Below are 18,379 nucleotides of genomic sequence, written 5' to 3'. Positions count from 1 at the left end.
GAGTAAGTACAAAAATGTGATGTCTACAGACTGCATGCCATCACTTGGCCAGTCACTCAATGAGTCATGAGATTGACTCCTTTACTCCTTCAAAACCGCCATTTAAAAAAAACAAACAAACAAACAGCAACGGAGTAAATGGGTGCACAAAAAGTCTGACAAAAAGGCATACACCTGCAGCAGGTATACCATCGACGTTCCCCATTGTTGTGCTAAAAAAAGAAAGAATAAAATTGTTTTTTGTATTTACTCATGTGTAGGTAAGATTTTATAGAGGGGGTTTTATTATCCATGATTTTATTTTAATATTACTGTAAAATTGGTGATTTTATTTTTAGTCCCCAGTTATCTATAACCACAAACCCTGAAGTAGGGCCAGTAATGCCAAACAGGCATAAATAAATATGGAAGTCAGTCCAGGAGTATTACAGATGTGTTCCTCCCCCACCCAAGAACATCTGTTTCAGTGGCAGAAAAGACACATAGAGGAAGTTGTGAGTGTTTTGACTATAGTGTATGAGGGAGGCAGGGCTATGCGAGAGGGAGCGCAAGAGGGTGAGGAAGCAGGGGGAGGGGTTTGTTTATTTCAGGGGGAGGCAGGAAGACAGAGATAGGAAAAGAGGAGAGAGAGGGTGACTGAGAGAGGAACAGGAATGATGGAGAACGTGGGACACTCGTTAGCAATATGAGCAGCGGCCGAGACACCGGAGACAAACGCGGCGAAGGAGAGAAGGATGGAGAGACGCACGGGCGGATAGAGGCAGAGCGTGTGTCGGTCCTCCGCTCGTCGCCCAAACAATGAACGTGCTGTGGTCGCTGCCGGCAACACATCGTCACGGCAACCGGAGCCAGAGGGGTGCGCGCTGAGTGAGAATAGCAGAGAGGAGAGAAAGAGGAGGAGGTGGAGAAGGGGGTGTGGGGGGTGGAGAGGGATAGAAAGAAAGATGGTGTCTTCCCCCAATAGTCAATGTGCGAGTTTTTACATGGCTCCTCTCTGCGCTTGATCATGTGTGTCTGTGTGTGGTTGATGTGTGTTACTGGCCAGTTGTCTGACACCATGATCTTCTGTAACCATCTAGGTGAATACAAGAAGGATGAGCTGCTGGAGGCGGCAAGGTGAGTACCAGAGTCTGCATGCTCTTCTTTGTTTTCATTTTTGTCATGCTCCCTCTCCTGCTTTCTTGCCTCTTTAAGCCTCCCTCTCATCTCTTGTTCCCCTGCTTACTTTCTTCTCAGCTTGACTCGCTGCTGTGGTTTCCCGTACCCATTTCTACTCTTCATGTATCTCCTTTCGCCCTCCACGTCTGATACCCTTTATTTTATTTCTCTGTTGTTGTTGTTGTTTTTTCATCCTCCACACTCGTTTGTTGTTTCCCATCAGAGTTCTCTTATTTCTGATTTCCTGCATGTTCCTGTCACTCATGCTCTTCTCTTCTCTTCTGTTTACTTGCCTCCTGATTTTTTTTCTTTTCTTTGCTTCCTATTTGTCAAACCGTTTATCACTTGAGCCTCTTTTTTTTTTTTGCACACACACTCAGCTCCCACACTAGACAGGTTTTTCAGATATAGAAAGCTCAGTACTTTTGAGCCAGTGACACTTGTGCATTTTGGAGGCATGTTATGGTTGCAGGCAGTGCATGTGGGCTGTGAGTGTGTGTGTGTGCACTTGTGTGTGTCTGCCTGTTTCCATCTCTGGGCATGTGGAAGTGGAAAAGCTTTCATTTAGGATTGCGTGTGGGTGGCTGATCGCTCCAGTAGACCCCCTCCTGTCTCCCGCTCTTCCAGCCATGCACAGATGCACGCGCACATGCACACACACACACAATCGTAAGGCAGCAGCTGGCCCAGTATAGCATTACCACTGTATTATGGGGTCAGTAGGCTGTTTAAGTGTGAACTGTGATCCCACTGTGGCGCTCTCACAGCTGAGCCACTGACTGGCTTATCACACATGTAATTTTCCAGAATGTTTTTATTTTTTCTTGGTGTGTGTGTGTATGTGCGCGCGCGCGTGTGTGCGCGTGTGCGAGCAAAAGAAATTTTTTTTAAAAATTTCTCTTCTTTTGTTTTTAACCTTTTCATTTATGGGCCGGATAGCTTTCTTGAGGAGTGCAGTGGCTCAATATATTCTTAATGTATGTGACAGCAAATATTAGACAAGGCAGCTGATGCAGAAAGATGTCTGCCCAGTGAGGCAAATCTGTCCCTTTAAGGCCGTCAGTCAGCTGACAAGAAACTCTGTGGTGATCTGTAAAATGGTATCTGATGATGATGGTGATGCTACTTGGAGGGAAACAATAAGTGTCACTCCTCACCTCGTTGGCACTACAGGCAAAACAGGAAATTCTCCTTTTCAGCAGTTGTGCCAAAATCTTATTTTCACTGATCAATAGCTCAATCATACCCACCGATCAGCTGCATTACATGTAGCATGCCACGTTAGAAAAATCAGGAGGTGTACTAGTTGCCAAAACAACCAGCAACTGTGATGTTACTTTGGCACACACCATATTGCAAAAACAACCACAACGATAAACTGTTTGTAACCCTGCTAGCTTCTTGTAGCTAATAGGCAACAACTGTACTACTATAAGGTTTTAATGGTGGAGCTTACGTGCTTTAAACATACAGATTAAGTGCATTGGAACCTTTTTAACAGGATGAAAGTTGGATGTAAGTTGCAGGTGGGCTGTTGCTTTAGTCAGGGCTGTGAGTGTAAAAGAACTGCATTTCTGAAAACATTAAGAGACATAGCCAGAAGCTGGTCCATTAATCAACTTAAATGGTTTGAGAAATTTATTGGCTTATTCTTTTTTTATTTTTGCAGTCAGCTGCTCGGTGTAACTTCCTGATAGTGGCAAGAAAGCAGCGTAACATATTTCAGAAAATAGTGAGATATTCCTTCAATTTTTGACTAATTTCAGATAATATTCATGGCCACAGTGTAAACAAATATCCAACACATCATGCATCAAAAAGGAAGTCTCTCTTGTATTTGCTAACAGTCCTTGGAAAAGAAATAGAAGGAAAAAGGGGAAGCCACTGCATACTGGAACTAGAGGTGGACAGGAAAAATTGCAGAAGAAGAGAGCAGGAGGAAAATAGAGGAGATAACTATGAGGAGGGGAGAACTAAGAGATGGGAGGTAATGGTGGTTGGAATGGGGTGAAAAGCAGCTACGAGAGTGAGGAAACATGGAAACTTCACTCTGGGAGAAGGACTGGATGTGAATGTTTTTTTTTTTTGTTTGTTTTTTTTTAAAAAATAGAGTATGAAAAATATAGACACAAAGAGAAGGAAGGAGAGGTCCAATCAAAGAAGGGATAAAAGAATTAAAGAGGAACATGGAAGAATGGGACAGTAATCCTTTTTTTAAACCAACTGACAGCTTCTTATTTTATGGCTGTCGGGGTGGATGGTAGTTGGATTGGCTGCTGCCTTGGCATCACTTCCTGGTGGTCATCCAATGTCAGGCCAGTCAGTCCAAGAACCAGGAAACACAGATCAGCAGTACAGACAAAATCTTAATTCCTCTTTAGCTAGGTGGCCAAAGAGGCATCTCTAATTGATTTTCATGGCATATTGCACTCAATTGTGCAGGAAAACACTAGTCCATCCAGCATCGGTCCATCCTCCAAACATTTCCTCTGCCAGTACGTTTTTGCAGATCAAATTTCTCAGGCTTTTTGCCTCAATCTCAAGCTTCTTATCTAATTTTCCCTCATTTTCTCTCCTCCATACTGCTGCAGAGCAACGGTGCTAATCCTCGGTGGTGGCAGTGATTGTTTTCTGTCTAACGTTTGTGTGTTTATGTATGTGTGTGTGCATTTGCAGGAGTGGAAACGAGGAGAAGCTAATGGCCTTGCTTACGCCGCTCAACGTCAACTGCCATGCGAGTGACGGCCGCAAGGTAAGAGTAAAGCGTGTATGCACAAAAGCGTATCCACCCACACAGAGTCGAGCAATAATAAGCTCATCACTCATTTCCTGAGTGACTGAGCAACTCGGAGGGGTTTTAGGGGTACAAAACCAACCAACTGGTGGTTTTATTTTATTATTTCGCCCAGAAAAGTTAAACAAATGCTGGTATTGGCTGCTGTGGGCCTTGGCTTTATGAAATAATCCTAGCACTCACCAGCAGGCTTAGCCTTTCTCGGCTGTCAGTCAATAAAATGAATAGATGAAGACACAAAACCTTCCGTGAATAAATTAGTACCCGTGCTGAACAATAGCAGAGGATGGCAGGACGCACGGTACTGTCACACTCAGGGATACGGTCTCTGAAACAAAGGTACAGTTTTTGTTTTTTTTCCTTCTTTTACAGCTGATTGAAGTATATGCAAATTGTGAAGTTACCCCCCCAATAGCATACTTGTATTTGAATGTCTGCACTACTGCAGTTGCATGTACATGGATTAGCTTTGAATAGTAAGAAGAGTGAAGAATGGATTCAGGTGTGTTCATTGATAGTAATGAAAATGACACAGTTCCCATCCTATTCCTCATTCAAAGCAAATTATTTTGTGCAAAATGAGCCGAGGCTTTGAAGGACACACAGTTAAGGGTAACCTTTAACACGAAGGTATTTATATAAAAGATAAAATAGTAAAGCTAAAGTTGCAGGTATGATTTATTAAGAGTTATAGGCTTAAAAACCCAGCTTATCTGCTCCATAAGGCCTGTAAAGATGTAGTGTGATTGACAGAATGGCTAGCAACATGCTTGAACGACCTCTGAGCAGCCTTTTTGATAATAACATTGATAATTCTGACTGGCTGTGGAGAAATTTGTGAGAACTTGAAACCAGTGAGAGATGCCCAGACAGAAATCTTTCACATAAAATATCTATAAGTGGTCAAACCTTGGCAGAACTTTTGAGTACTCTTCACTCAGAAATATAAGGTGACTAAGATTGTTCAGCCTTGGCAGAGCTTTGCAATCTCTTCACAACCTTCATGCTTAAGCAACACACAACCTTGGTCAAGTTGTTTTCTTGTAGTTTCTGTATAATGCTCAGTTTTGGATTATAAAAATCGTCTTCAAAAATTCCTGAATCCACATCTACATCCAGATCGACTCGAAAAATCACTTGTTTGGCCAAGGCACCATCTCTGGTAAGATTTTCACTCCGGTCTCTTTGTAACCTTCAGTAATCATTCTAACAAACAGACAAACTGAACCAGTCATATAACCTTGTTGGCAGAGGCAACAAGCAAATCTGTCCGTTGTCATGTTGTCAAGCCCTTGATGAGATGCCCAGTTTGTAAGACACTGTAGGTACAGTAGCTTGAGTCTAAAATGCAAGTCATGTGAAGGGATGAATAGAGTCCCTCCTTTTAAAGACATTTTAGAGACATTAAATTAAATTTGTGAAATTAGCTTTGATTTAAATTAATGGTCATCTTGGAACAGTTCTCCGAACATGTCCAAGGGAGAGTAAAGGAAAGCCCGGTTAATTAGGAGGCACCCAAGTGTGGGCTCATTTCAGTACTGTCAGATGCAAAGCTCAACATACTGAAAGCTGCTTAGTGAATTGGAAGCACAGTTTACAACTTTTCCCATAATGGTCATATGGAGGGTATATTGCAGAGTTCCTTAGGGTCCTAAAATTGAGTCTAAAATGCTATCAATCATCTAAAGTTTAAGCCTTTAAAATGTCTCATTTGACGGGTCATAAAAATGTATTGAATTTTGGAAGCTAATGTTGTAGAGAGTTGATTGCACATTCAGTCTTTTAAATGTTATTGTAATGATTACACTAAAACAAAAATAGCAATATGGATGCAATAACGACGAATAAAAGTTGCGTGGCTTAGTCAGAACCTGCTGTAGTTTTTGTGTCAGAATCTGGTGTGTGGGCTGGCTCAATATCTCCTCCCATAAAACAAAAATAGCAACTTTCGATCAAAAAAAGGATTAAAAAAGTAGAAGTTAAAAATCTTCTTGTTATGAGAGCATTCAACAAGAACAGTTGGAAAAACCCAGTTTGCAAACTTTTGCAAAAAAAAAAAAAGAAACAGAGTTACTGTCAACAAGTCAGAAAGACTTGAAGTGGACAAAAGATGCCGCCGATGTTTCCCATCACCCAATAATGTTCTATATTTACATTAGGACCATTACCAAGTGCAACCCATGTATAACTCACTCTGTAGCAACAATTTTAACTCTTATATCTTTCTTTGGGGACAATGTTTGAACACTAACAGGAAGATCAGGGATGTTCTGGACTTGGGACATGATGGCTTAACACCAGTCAAAGAAAAACAGAGCTGATAGATGTCAACTGCTTTAACTCTTTCCCCCATAAAGATAAGACATTATTACAGAAACTACTCAGTTTGGAAAAGAGCTTCAATATACTCCTAGTAGGGCTAATGAGTTAAACCATGCCGACCAATTGTGACTAGACAAATTCATTTGTTTACTCTTCAAGCCTCTTTGGGACTCCATTTTCCCTTTCTTACAACTATAGATGTGAATTAGGACTTCAATAACATTCATAATGGTCTAAAGTAAACTTTCGGAAACCCTAATTATAATTAGACCTTTTACTTAGTTGAATAATGCTACAGTTGAATAATAATAATAATAAAAGTGAGATGAGACTGTAGCAGTCAGCTAAGGTTGCAGTTTGAAGTTAATTCTGATCTCATTAGCTTGCAGAGGATAAAGTGAGAACTTAGAACTTGAAAGAATGCCAGCCACGCTAAATGAAATGCCAGGTACAACACCAAAAGTACACAGCCCTACAGAGAAAAGTGCTGTATTATATCCTGTTAACTTAATGGAGAAACGTTTGTGACTACAGCCTCACCGCATGCGTCCGCAGGGAGCCCTGAGCCTAAGGTTGAGCTCTGCTGCATTGCAGCAGCACATCTGGCTTATGACTGATTAGTCCCTCGGATGAATAACTGGAAGGAGAAGCAAACTACTCTTCTAGTTTTGTATTTTTGTAGCTTTAGTTGAAGTACTCCCTCTGGCCTTGCACATTACTGTTTTCCAGCCTGACAGAAATAAAACCTTGTTTTTTCCTTGAGAACAGACTAAGACAGTTCCACTTTTCAGCAGCAAGTGTCCAAACAGTTTTGTGGTCCCACTTGAGCCCTTATCGAGTCTCTCTTGGGTTTTTTACTCTGAACTGTTATTCTTCTCAGCGGAGAAGAGACTGAGAGTTTAGATTTTCATATTAAACTAAACCCTAAACCCAAAAGTTTGTGCTTGTTGTATGTCAGATTATGTTAGAAGCTCAGCTTGTGACAAGCCACGGTTTTCAATAACAGTAAAGTACTGGCTGCTAGATTACCAAGGTTTTAACTGTTATTTTACAATTTTCCTTTAAACAAGAACAACAGCTTCTTAATGTAAAGTACTGCAGTGGAGTATAATACTGTTATCTGTTGGTTTCTTTGGTTTTCTTACTGTAATCTCCATAAACATGACAGTAAAATGTATTAAAATAAGTTAGATCTATAGCTGCAAAAACAAAAACAAGGTAAACCAGGTGGCAATCTCCATGTTCTTATTAATTTACACTGAATTCAATCCTTTATTTTCTTTTACTATTAGCTTTTATCTAAGGATGTAACAGTACCAGAAATGTAGTAGTTGGTGCTTATACGATGTTATAGGACCTTAGCCTTCAGTATCTGGGCTGCCTGCTCAACCAAGTGGGAGCCTTATGTTTTTATTTTATCTCCAGTACCACTAGAAGAGCAGTTTAGCAAGATTTTGAGTTCAAAATAACCGTTCTTTACTTTGTACTGGGCTCATTTTATCGTCTCTACTGTCTTTCCCATTAAGTCAGTTATGTTGGCAACCCTCAAAAAAACAAAAAATGAGCAGTAGGTTGTTGCTACTGTTGTGCACACTGTTTACCTGAGATGACCATATTAGGCATATGTAGGGATATGCTCTGTATACAGAGCCAGACTCATTTGAAACTTTGCTCATGTTCATGTACATCAAATATTGTAACCGTATATATAAAAGAAAATGAGGAAAATCCAAACAGGTCTACTTTAATCTATTTAGGTCCATTCACTCCTTATCATAAGAGTGTCCTCGATATGAATTGCACTCAGTTTAGTACAGTAGGGCTAATAGGAAATGATCATTCTCCCCTCAAAATGATCGATTTATGGAGAATTGTCCATAAATCGATCAACTATGTCCTCTGATTACACAGCATATGTTTGAATTTCTTTGCAGTGCGTGCTAAATGAGTGATGATAGGGACTGAAGATGGATTATAAGCAGACTGAAGGCACAGAGTTGAAACATGAGTGGGACTCAACATGGCACCATACAATGAAATGTTATAGCAGCTTGCTGTTACTATTTTTCTCCCTTGAGGCATCAACATGCTCAGTGTGTAGCGCTATTCAGAAAAATCAGTACATTCCCTTTATTTTTTTAAAGCATTTTTTTTTTTACATTTCGAGTTTTAACTTAGTGATCTGGTTATATATTTTTTTCAGTAAACAGATATCTGCAATTTATTGGTCACCGATGCAAAACGTGCAGTACATTATTGGTTGCTATGGCAACTGCTGGGACAACCAGGGAGCCAAAGAGATCCTTTCACCCTATACTTTTGGTAACTGTCATATTAATGCTACAACAGCCTTGAGGAGGCTCTTTCCTCTAATTATGGGTACTTGGGTGTGTTGTTGATGATACTCAGCTGCAGCTTGTATTCATCACATCACTCCCGTATCCGTAATTGTGAGAGAGCATCCTCTAGCTATTATCTGTGCAGGTGGCCTGCTGGGGATGTGAGACCCCAGAGGGAAAACCGTATAATTTGAAATTCTTTGGATATGCAGGGGACAACTGCAACGGATCATTGAGGGACGCCGAAATTTAATGGAGCATGAGTATAGAAACATGCAGCCTCATCCAGAGAATAAAAATTGTGTTCAGACAGATACTGAAATGACCTCTTCTACTTAATCTGTATTTGTAATGCTCTTTAATTGCCTGGGCTGAAAGCACTCGTGCAGGGTAGGTGGAATACATTTGCACTCCAGTGCAGATTCATCCTCACTATGGTCTTAGGGTATTTTAATGGGGGGTACGACTAACAGAAATGATTGAATTCTACTTACTGGTTGTAGATATTGGTTGAAACTGGGGGATAGTAAAAACTTTTGCAGTTGTCACCCATCCTTTCACTTAAGCAACCAAAGCACAGTCGCCTGATGGAAAGTGTCAGAATAAAAACACTCAGTTGCAGAAAATGAAATAATGGGTATTACTAGGGCTGGGTATCGTCACTGATTTCTAGAATCGATTCAATTCCGATTCACAAGGTCCCGAATCGATTCGATCCACGATTCGATTTAATTCGATTCGATTCTATTTAAATCTGGGAAATTTTGACAGTCAGAGATATAATTCAGATCAGGACATTTACATATTTTTGTATCTATAAAAAGGAAGCTGACACTCTCAAGACTTTATCCAAGGTGTGAGCATCACAGCAGATGCCTTTGTGTCAAAGTAGCTGAAGATAAAACACAGAAAAACATGTAGGTGATTTTCCTGGCCTGGGATTTTATAAAAAATATTCTGCAGTACATCAAAAACGAAAGAAAACCATTAATTAATCAACATTACCTCTGAAGTTACAGCGGTTTTATTAGAGACATGGCTAAGCATTTTGCATTTTGAATAATTTTAAAAAGTTTCAATTTGTTCAGTATTGAACAGCAGAAATGAGGTTTTCTTTTCGGAAGAATGTAAAAGGGGAAAAAACAGCGGCCGACAGCGCTGTAAACAACAGTAGACTTGTGTAACAAGCAAGCGAATAATGAAGAAAGGGAAACTGTTCGAGAGAGGGGGGGAGAGAGGGGGAGGGAGAGAGGGAGAGAGAGAGAGCTGCGCATCGCAATGGAAGCAAAACAGTAAAAGAGTGAATTCATGACGATGTTTATGTGAAGCGTTTGGATCTTCTTTTGCTGCTGATTCGGTCAATATTGTTTGGAGAGAGATCAAACTAACAGCTTTAGAATCAGCGCATAAAGGGCGTGAACACAAAGCGCGGACCCGGATCAGCGAGCTGTCGGCTTTCAGCCCCGACTGTGAGAAAGGCGACATCTAACTGATTCTGATCCGCGGGTCGCGCTGTGTGTTTAAGTCTATGTGCAGAATCCCTGTACCTGCTCTCATTTACTGTTTGGTGGTTCTTGAAATTTTGTGAGATGTCACCAGAGATTCTGGCATTTCGGACAAAATAAATTTATATTAAAAAATCGATTCAGGATTTTAATGAATCGATTTTACGTTATCCAAGCCAGAATCGATTTTAATCGATGAATCGATTATAAAAACCCACCCCTAGGTATTACATAATACAGATGCAAATTCTTAATGTAATGTGTGTAAAAAAGCAAGCGTGGCATGTAGCATAAAGGTATCCTGATGGTTGGAAACACTGCCAGTGAGCTATATTAATGCAGGCCATTCTCATGAAATAGGATTATTATAATATACACAGGCATTTGCCCCAAGTTCTGAAAAAACAACACACATTTTTTTCATTGAAGTATGCAGATATGCAAAACGTACATAACTTAACCAGCACTTTTATAACAAAATCTGCAATATTTCAACGTATAAAATATTGACATTTATCATCATAAACAAGAGGGGAGCATCACAATCACACAGATAATGAAAGGGCACTACACAGAGCCTGGAAGAGTCCTAATGATTGATAATAATGGTACTCCTCTTTAAAATTAAACAAGAGTCACTGCCGTCTCTTTCGGTCTTCCTCTCTTCTCCAGCCTCTTGTTCTCCATTTCAATTTAATTAGATATGGCACAGACTCTCAGTCTCTCCCTTTTCAACCACACATGCGTACACACACACTCCCACGAACAAACAAAGAGCTGGAGCATAAATGTTATTTGCAGACGGCTCTTCGAGAATTAAAAAGCTCTGCTTGTATACAACATACATGAGAAGAGACGCACAGAGGGAAGGCAAACAGACAGAAAGAGAAACAGACCTTATGCCCAAAAGTATGTGGACAGGCTACGGTCAGAGTCAAAGCTTTAATCAATCACAAACAGAATGCTGTCTTACGGGTAATTGGCGTATCCGTAATGCTCTTTAGCTACATTAACAAACAGCTCATCTCCCTCAGTGTGTGAGCTCCCGATAGTTAGCAGTTTTAGAAAGAGAAGTAGTCTGGTGCGAGGATAAAGAAGAGCTGGCATGGAAAAAAGAAGCTGTGTCGGTTCTTTGAGCACAATTTTGTTATATGTGATGCAGGATTAAGCTACAAGGTACGTAATTACTACAAGGGAGGGGAAAAAACACATTAGCTTTGTTTCAGTATCTTCAAACAGCCACGTCACTTAATGTGCTGAATAGGGGCAAGTTAAGCAGAAATGCCCAGATCTCCCTCACCCCAGCCACCTCCTCCACCCGTTCCGGGACACACACACACACTAACACACACACACTAACACACACACTAACACAAACACATTCCGATCACAACTGAGAGATGTAATCTCTCCAGCGTGTCCTGGGTCTGCCCTGGTGCCTCCTCCCTGTCGGACATGTCTGGAACTCCTCACTTAGGAGGTGCCCGGGAAGCATCCTGGCCTATGGTGTCCTAGTGACATGCCTGTTCATGGACACCCTTATGTTCAAACATGGTTTTAGTTCTGGACAAACTGCCATTAGCACAGAAGCATCAACAATAACAGAACACAACGTCGTGTTCAGGTTGGACAGGCCATTCCTCCCAGTCACATTTTCGGTCTCACTGTCATTTCCCACGTGAGATTCCAAGTCCCTCAGTAGGACAGTGGAGTCACCAGATTGGGCATCTTTCATTACCCTTATCAGGGACCCCCAAGAAGGTTGGGTACTTTACACTGTACTTTGAACATACTGAAAATGTCACGGCTGGCGGAGTGAGCCGTGTGTGTGGAGGAAAAGGAGGACCCAAAATGCAGCAGTGACTGATGATACGAGTGATGTTTATTTACAAAGTGGAAGTGGCAGAAACAGGCAGTGAGGCATGACAAAACAACTGAAGAAACCTAAACTGGGAGAACTAACTGACAAACCTGAGACCATACAAAAGGGGTGCGGGGCAGAGAGACGCAGAGACAGGAACACCATAGAACTCCAGAGATACACGGATGAATGCAGACGAGCCGACAACGAACACAGACCGACACCCACTAAATATACACACACACAAGGTATTCAGGTAATCACACACAGGAGGGAAGAACAGCTGAACCTAATACACATGAGGACCGGAGGAGACAAGCTGAACACAATGACAACTGACACAGACTTTCAGAACAAAACAGGAAATCTAGAACCCGAACCGGACACAAGGGGGGAGGGCACAGAATAACTAGAACAGAGGAAAATAATCACAAAACACAAAACGCTGGGTCAACGACCCAGGACCATGACAGAAAACAGTCAGGACCCAGGCCTGTGTTCAGGTATTTGTGTGTTAGAGTAGGCTCCCTGTCCACCAGAAAAGGGATTGTCCACGTCCAATTAGCTAGCCTCAGCAGCCAGAGATTGGACTGCCAAGGTCCAATCCTCACTGCACTGAACCCTTTGGCCCCTCCTCTTGGGTTCCAAATAAAAGGAGTGGGAAAAAAAAGCTTTGACAATGCTTTTTTTTCACTACTGAAAGAAAATGTCTACTTTGAAGATTTATATGTATTTGAGAAATACTCATTAGTGCATAAGACAGTTAATCCTGACATTGATTTTATGTGACAATGCCAGCCCTGTGGTCAGGTATTTGCGTCCATTTGGTCATGTGTTGTATGTAGGCCTGTTCCAGTCACTGTTTTCCTCTCCACAGCTCTATTTCTGAACCTCTCCTTCTTATTACACTCCACCACAATATAGATGCCCCTTTGTGTATGTGTGCCTGCATGTGCGCGCACTCAGATGATTGAGGAGCCATCAGAGTGGGTTATTATTAACACAGCTGAGTGGATGGTGTTATCAAGCTGCCTCTATTGAAACCTACTGCTTACTCCCATGTATACACACATACATGCACACACACTCTTATAGCTCTCAGATTGCTTCTTTATGAAAATGGCCTATGCTTTCTGACTACCCACTCCGTACACACGGAGGTTCCACATGCGTACTCGTCATGTCTTAAATGTTCAGTTTTACCTTCTTGTAGCTTCTGCTGCACTGATGCTCAGCAGTTGTGCTTGTAATCTAGTTCTCTGTTTGGTTTTCAGGGAATACATTTCAAGTTTTGGATTGTGTCGAGCTGCCTCTGCTGTGAATGTGTGTTTGCATTTGTTTGTGTGTGTTTGAGAATATTGTGAGTTTTTGGATCTATATCTCAGCAGTGAGAATCATCACCCACTTGTGTTCCTGCTGGCACGAACATCAAAGAAATACACAACTAAAGAGCAAGACTCAGTGTTTATCGTTCCCATTTGATGAACAACAAGGGTTTCAAAACTTTTCAGGAATACAGCAGCAAATTTTTAACTCTAAAGAAAAAATGGCTTTGAAATTTGTTTTCAAAATCAGGACCTCTTAGTCTCTTTTGTGTTTTCTTTAAAGAATGTTATTTTTTTTACTTTACTTCTGATAACTTAAATTAGATGTCAAAAATATTTTTGGAGTCATATAAGAGGTCAGTAAGAAAAAACGAGCAGTGAAAAAATATAAATAGCTTTGCAATATTTATTAAACTTCCAAGTATTTATATAAATAATTACAATTTTTGACCCCTGTATTCTAATTTTTGCCTCATAACTTTTGCACTGTCCACTTCCTGCTGTGACAAAACAAATTTCCCACGTGTGGGACTAATAAAGGTTATCTTATCTTAGTTCTGGGAGCAGAAACTCCTTGTTGAAGCCAGAGGTCAGAGAAAGATGGTCAGACTGTGTTGAGCTTTTGAGGAGACAACAGTAACTCAAGTAACTTCTGTGAAGGTTCTCAAATAACCACTTGTTACAACCAAGGTATACCGAAGAGCATCTCTAAAAGTGCAACAAAGCAAAGCTAGAAGCAGCAGAAGACCACACCAGGTGCCACTTCTGTTAGCTAAAAGCAGGATACCAAGCCAGATGTCTATTCATATTAATGTACAGAATTCACCTGCTTGCTGCTACTACTGCACATTCACCCAATGTATGTGTGTGTGTGTGTGTAAATATATATATATATATATATATATATATATATATATATATATATATATATATATATATATAAAAACGTTCTTCCTCTACACCCCCCCCCCCCCCCACCCCAATTGTTTTGCACATGTTGAGGAGCGTGTCAGGCTACATTTCACTGTGTGTTATACTTGTATAACTATGCATGTGACAAATAAAGAACCTTGAACCTTGAACCTTGAAGCCTACATTTCACACAGGCTAACAAGAGTTGGACAATAAAAGATGGGAAATCATTGTCTGGTGACATTTTTGGCCCTCCTGAGCATCATTTAACATCACTTTATGACCACAGTGTACCCATCTTCTGATGGCTGCTTTCAGCAGGATAATGTGCCATGTCATAAACCTCAAACTGGTTTCTTTAACTGTATTCAAATTGCCTCCACAGTCACATAGAGCATCTTTGGGATTTAGTGTAAGAAGAGATTCAAGTCATAGATGTGCAGCCCCCCCCCCCCCCCCCCCCCCAAAAAAAAAAAAATAAAAAATTCCAGCAGCAAAAAATTTTCCAGCAACAACATGATGCATTTGTGTCAATTTAGAGCAAAATCTCTGAGGAGTTTTTCCAGTACATCGTTGAATCTATGCCATGAAGAATTAAGGCAGTTCTGAAGTGACCAGGGAGTGTATATTTAGCTACATTTTCTTTCAATAGAATTTGTCATTGTGGAAGTTCTGTAGTTTTTCTTGTCTTTTCAGGAAAGTTTGGTTACTGAGCTTTTACTGTTGAATAGAAAAATGTGCATTTCATTCCAGATCTAAACCCAGGGAAATATATAGACGGTCAAATGAATGCCTGTAAATTCTGCTTGTTGGAAGCTTTTTAATAGTGAACTTGGGGTGTTTGTGAGTGTCACCGGATGTCCTGTCTCTGGAAGATTCACAGGCATTTTTTTTTTTTTTTTACTGTCCAGATGAAAAATAGGCCAAAGAAATGTTTGTTTTTTCCAGTGACAAATTTAACCTCTTACTTTAATATGTAGACTCCTGCTGGGAAGGATCTGTATCACTATTAGTTTGCTAGTATGCAGTAATGAAGTAATGAAGTGCAAACAGCTCGTGGGTTCCAACGTGTGAAGATTTAAATGGTGTACTTTATACATTTTCATGCCAAAAGAAGAAAAGCAATTAAAGTTAATAAACACCTACCTAGTGAATATAACATTTGCAGGCTTGTCTAAGATGGGAAGTCACAAGGACACTTTCTGGTTTTTATGATATATATATGTATGTATATATATATATATATATATATAATGATAATGATAATGAATATGAAACTTTATTTATTTTTTATGTATTTATTTTTTTCCCCTGACACTACATTTTGAGCTGCTGAGCTTTAAACTTTCCATGGAGCCGTGAGCTCTTCTGTGTTTTTAGCTGGGAGGCAGAGCAGATAGACAGGTGATGGCTGAGATATCAGTGTGTGCGACTGTGCAAGTGTAGATGGAAAGCGCAAGATGAGAAGACTTACTGTAGGTTATTTATCTTCCAAGAATGCTGGCTTAGCTGAGCTGTCAGCAGCTTATAGTGTGTATGTGTGCGTGTCAGTGAGAGGAATAGCACACATTTTGCTAATATGCTTATTGATCCAGTCATCTGACACTACTCATGTTGTTAGAGCGTCCATCTACTGAGCCCTGACTGGAGTACTCAAGTAGCTGAAATGTAGCCAAGCTAAGATCAATTATTACTCTATTTTAAAGTTATTTTTGATTTCCTTTTTTAATGTCATTGATCATCTAAGGGCTAAAGGCAATTACTACTTGCAATGGAAAAATGTGTGTTAACTGCAGTATATATCTCTTTGTGACATGTTTCACCCAGCAACCTGTAGCAAACTCCAGCAACCATTTGCCAACCAGGTGGGAATACATTTTTTTCCTTTTCAACTGGTCATTGCCAGAAGTCGGTCTTGTGATGAAAGCCTTAGTTGATGAAAAACATTTCAAAAAGAAGTTAAAACAAGCTTTAAAATATGCATGAATGCATTTAAGGCCTAGCTAACACAGCTAGCACAGATATTTTACATAGAAGGAAATTAAGTCACTTCCTGCTAGAGAGCCACATTGCTGCTTCTTACAATATCTTTCAGCTCTAAAATATCTATATCTTCCCCTTGTACCCTCATGCACTAATGGTGGATGGGTTCTCTAAAGTGATTTCCAAATGCCATTTCATGATCGGCCTCAGTACAAGAAAACACTGACTACTGCCAACTCATTAATACAGGGAGTGCAGAATTATTAGGCAAGTTGTATTTTTGAGGAATAATTTTATTATTGAACAACAACCATGTTCTCAATGAACCCAAAAAACTCATTAATATCAAAGCTGAATGTTTTTGGAAGTAATTTTTAGTTTGTTTTTAGTTTTAGCTATTTTAGGGGGATATCTGTGTGTGCAGGTGACTATTACTGTGCATAATTATTAGGCAACTTAACAAAAAACAAATATATACCCATTTCAATTATTTATTTTTACCAGTGAAACCAATATAACATCTCCACATTCACAAATATACATTTCTGACATTCAAAAACAAAACAAAAACAAATCAGCCACCAATATAGCCACCTTTCTTTGCAAGGACACTCAAAAGCCTGCCATCCATGGATTCTGTCAGTGTTTTGATCTGTTCACCATCAACATTGCATGCAGCAGCAACCACAGCCTCCCAGACACTGTTCAGAGAGGTGTACTGTTTTCCCTCCTTGTAAATCTTACATTTGATGATGGACCACAGGTTCTCAATGGGGTTCAGATCAGGTGAACAAGGTGGCCATGTCATTAGTTTTTCTTCTTTTATACCCTTTCTTACCAGCCACGCTGTGGAGTACTTGGACGCGTGTGATGGAGCATTGTCCTGCATGAAAATCATGTTTTTCTTGAAGGATGCAGACTTCTTCCTGTACCACTGCTTGAAGAAGGTGTCTTCCAGAAACTGGCAGTAGGACTGGGAGTTGAGCTTGACTCCATCCTCAACCCGAAAAGGCCCCACAAGCTCATCTTTGATGATACCAGCCCAAACCAGTACTCCACCTCCACCTTGCTGGCGTCTGAGTGGGACTGGAGCTCTCTGCCCTTTACCAATCCAGCCACGGGCCCATCCATCAAGACTCACTCTCATTTCATCAGTCCATAAAACCTTAGAAAAACCAGTCTTGAGATATTTCTTGGCCCAGTCTTGACGTTTCAGCTTGTGTGTCTTGTTCAGTGGTGGTCGTCTTTCAGCCTTTCTTACCTTGGCCATGTCTCTGAGTATTGCACACCTTGTGCTTTTGGGCACTCCAGTGATGTTGCAGCTCTGAAATATGGCCAAACTGGTGGCAAGTGGCATCTTGGCAGCTGCACGCTTGACTTTTCTCAGTTCATGGGCAGTTATTTTGCACCTTGGTTTTTCCACACGCTTCTTGCGACCCTGTTGACTATTTTGAATGAAACGCTTGATTGTTCGATGATCACGCTTCAGAAGCTTTGCAATTTTGAGACTGCTGCATCCCTCTGCAAGATATCTCACTATTTTTGACTTATCTGAGCCTGTCAAGTCCTTCTTTTGACCCATTTTGCCAAAGGAAAGGACGTTGCCTAATAATTATGCACACCTGATATAGGGTGTTGATGTCATTAGACCACACCCCTTCTCATTACAGAGATGCACATCACCTAATATGCTTAATTGGTAGTAGGCTTTCGAGCCTATACAGCTTGGAGTAAGACAACATGCATGAAGAGGATGATGTGGACAAAATACTCATTTGCCTAATAATTCTGCACTCCCTGTATGTAACTATAAATATCAGCCATGCATGCCATTGTCAGGATTTTACTGTACAACGTAACAGGTACATGAATATGTCTGTCAACTCTGCAGGATTCTTTTCTTTTTTTTTCCAACCTGCTGATTGTTTATACGAGACGGAATCATAACATCATACAAGTCTGCTCATAAAAAGCGAAAACATTGCCTTAATTAAATTCAGCTGCCTTAATTAAAGTCCCCTCCTCGGGTAGTACTGGAATACTTCCAGGGCTGCAGCAAGGAAGTGGAAGTCATGTTCCTATTTTGGGGAAGTGGATGAAGTCACAGCCAGGCATGCAGCACAGTTGGTGGCAAAAATTGTGTTGATGTAGCAAAAATTAAAAAAAAAAAAAAAAAATCA

At 40.5% G+C, this 18,379-nt stretch overlaps 1 protein-coding gene across 1 annotated transcript in view; it reads left to right on the top strand.

Annotated features, from left to right (window-relative positions):
• Positions 1-18,379, top strand: part of tnksa (tankyrase, TRF1-interacting ankyrin-related ADP-ribose polymerase a) — a 113,688-nt gene that overhangs the window by 41,677 nt on the left and 53,632 nt on the right. Inside the window, exons 5-6 of the mRNA XM_086300368.1 lie at positions 1,080-1,116; positions 3,835-3,910. Coding sequence (XP_086156494.1) covers positions 1,080-1,116; positions 3,835-3,910 — 113 coding nt within the window. The remainder of the gene's footprint in view (positions 1-1,079; positions 1,117-3,834; positions 3,911-18,379) is intronic.

This window comes from Aulonocara sp. 'chitande type north' Nkhata Bay, linkage group LG7 (assembly GCF_057382095.1).
Source record: "Aulonocara sp. 'chitande type north' Nkhata Bay isolate Kocher_YH1m ecotype deep benthic linkage group LG7, A_spYH_male_GT1.1, whole genome shotgun sequence".
In the NCBI taxonomy this organism is placed as follows: domain Eukaryota; kingdom Metazoa; phylum Chordata; class Actinopteri; order Cichliformes; family Cichlidae; genus Aulonocara; species Aulonocara sp. 'chitande type north' Nkhata Bay.
Note: the sequence above shows the minus strand (reverse complement) of the source record. Positions and strands in the feature narration are given on the sequence as shown.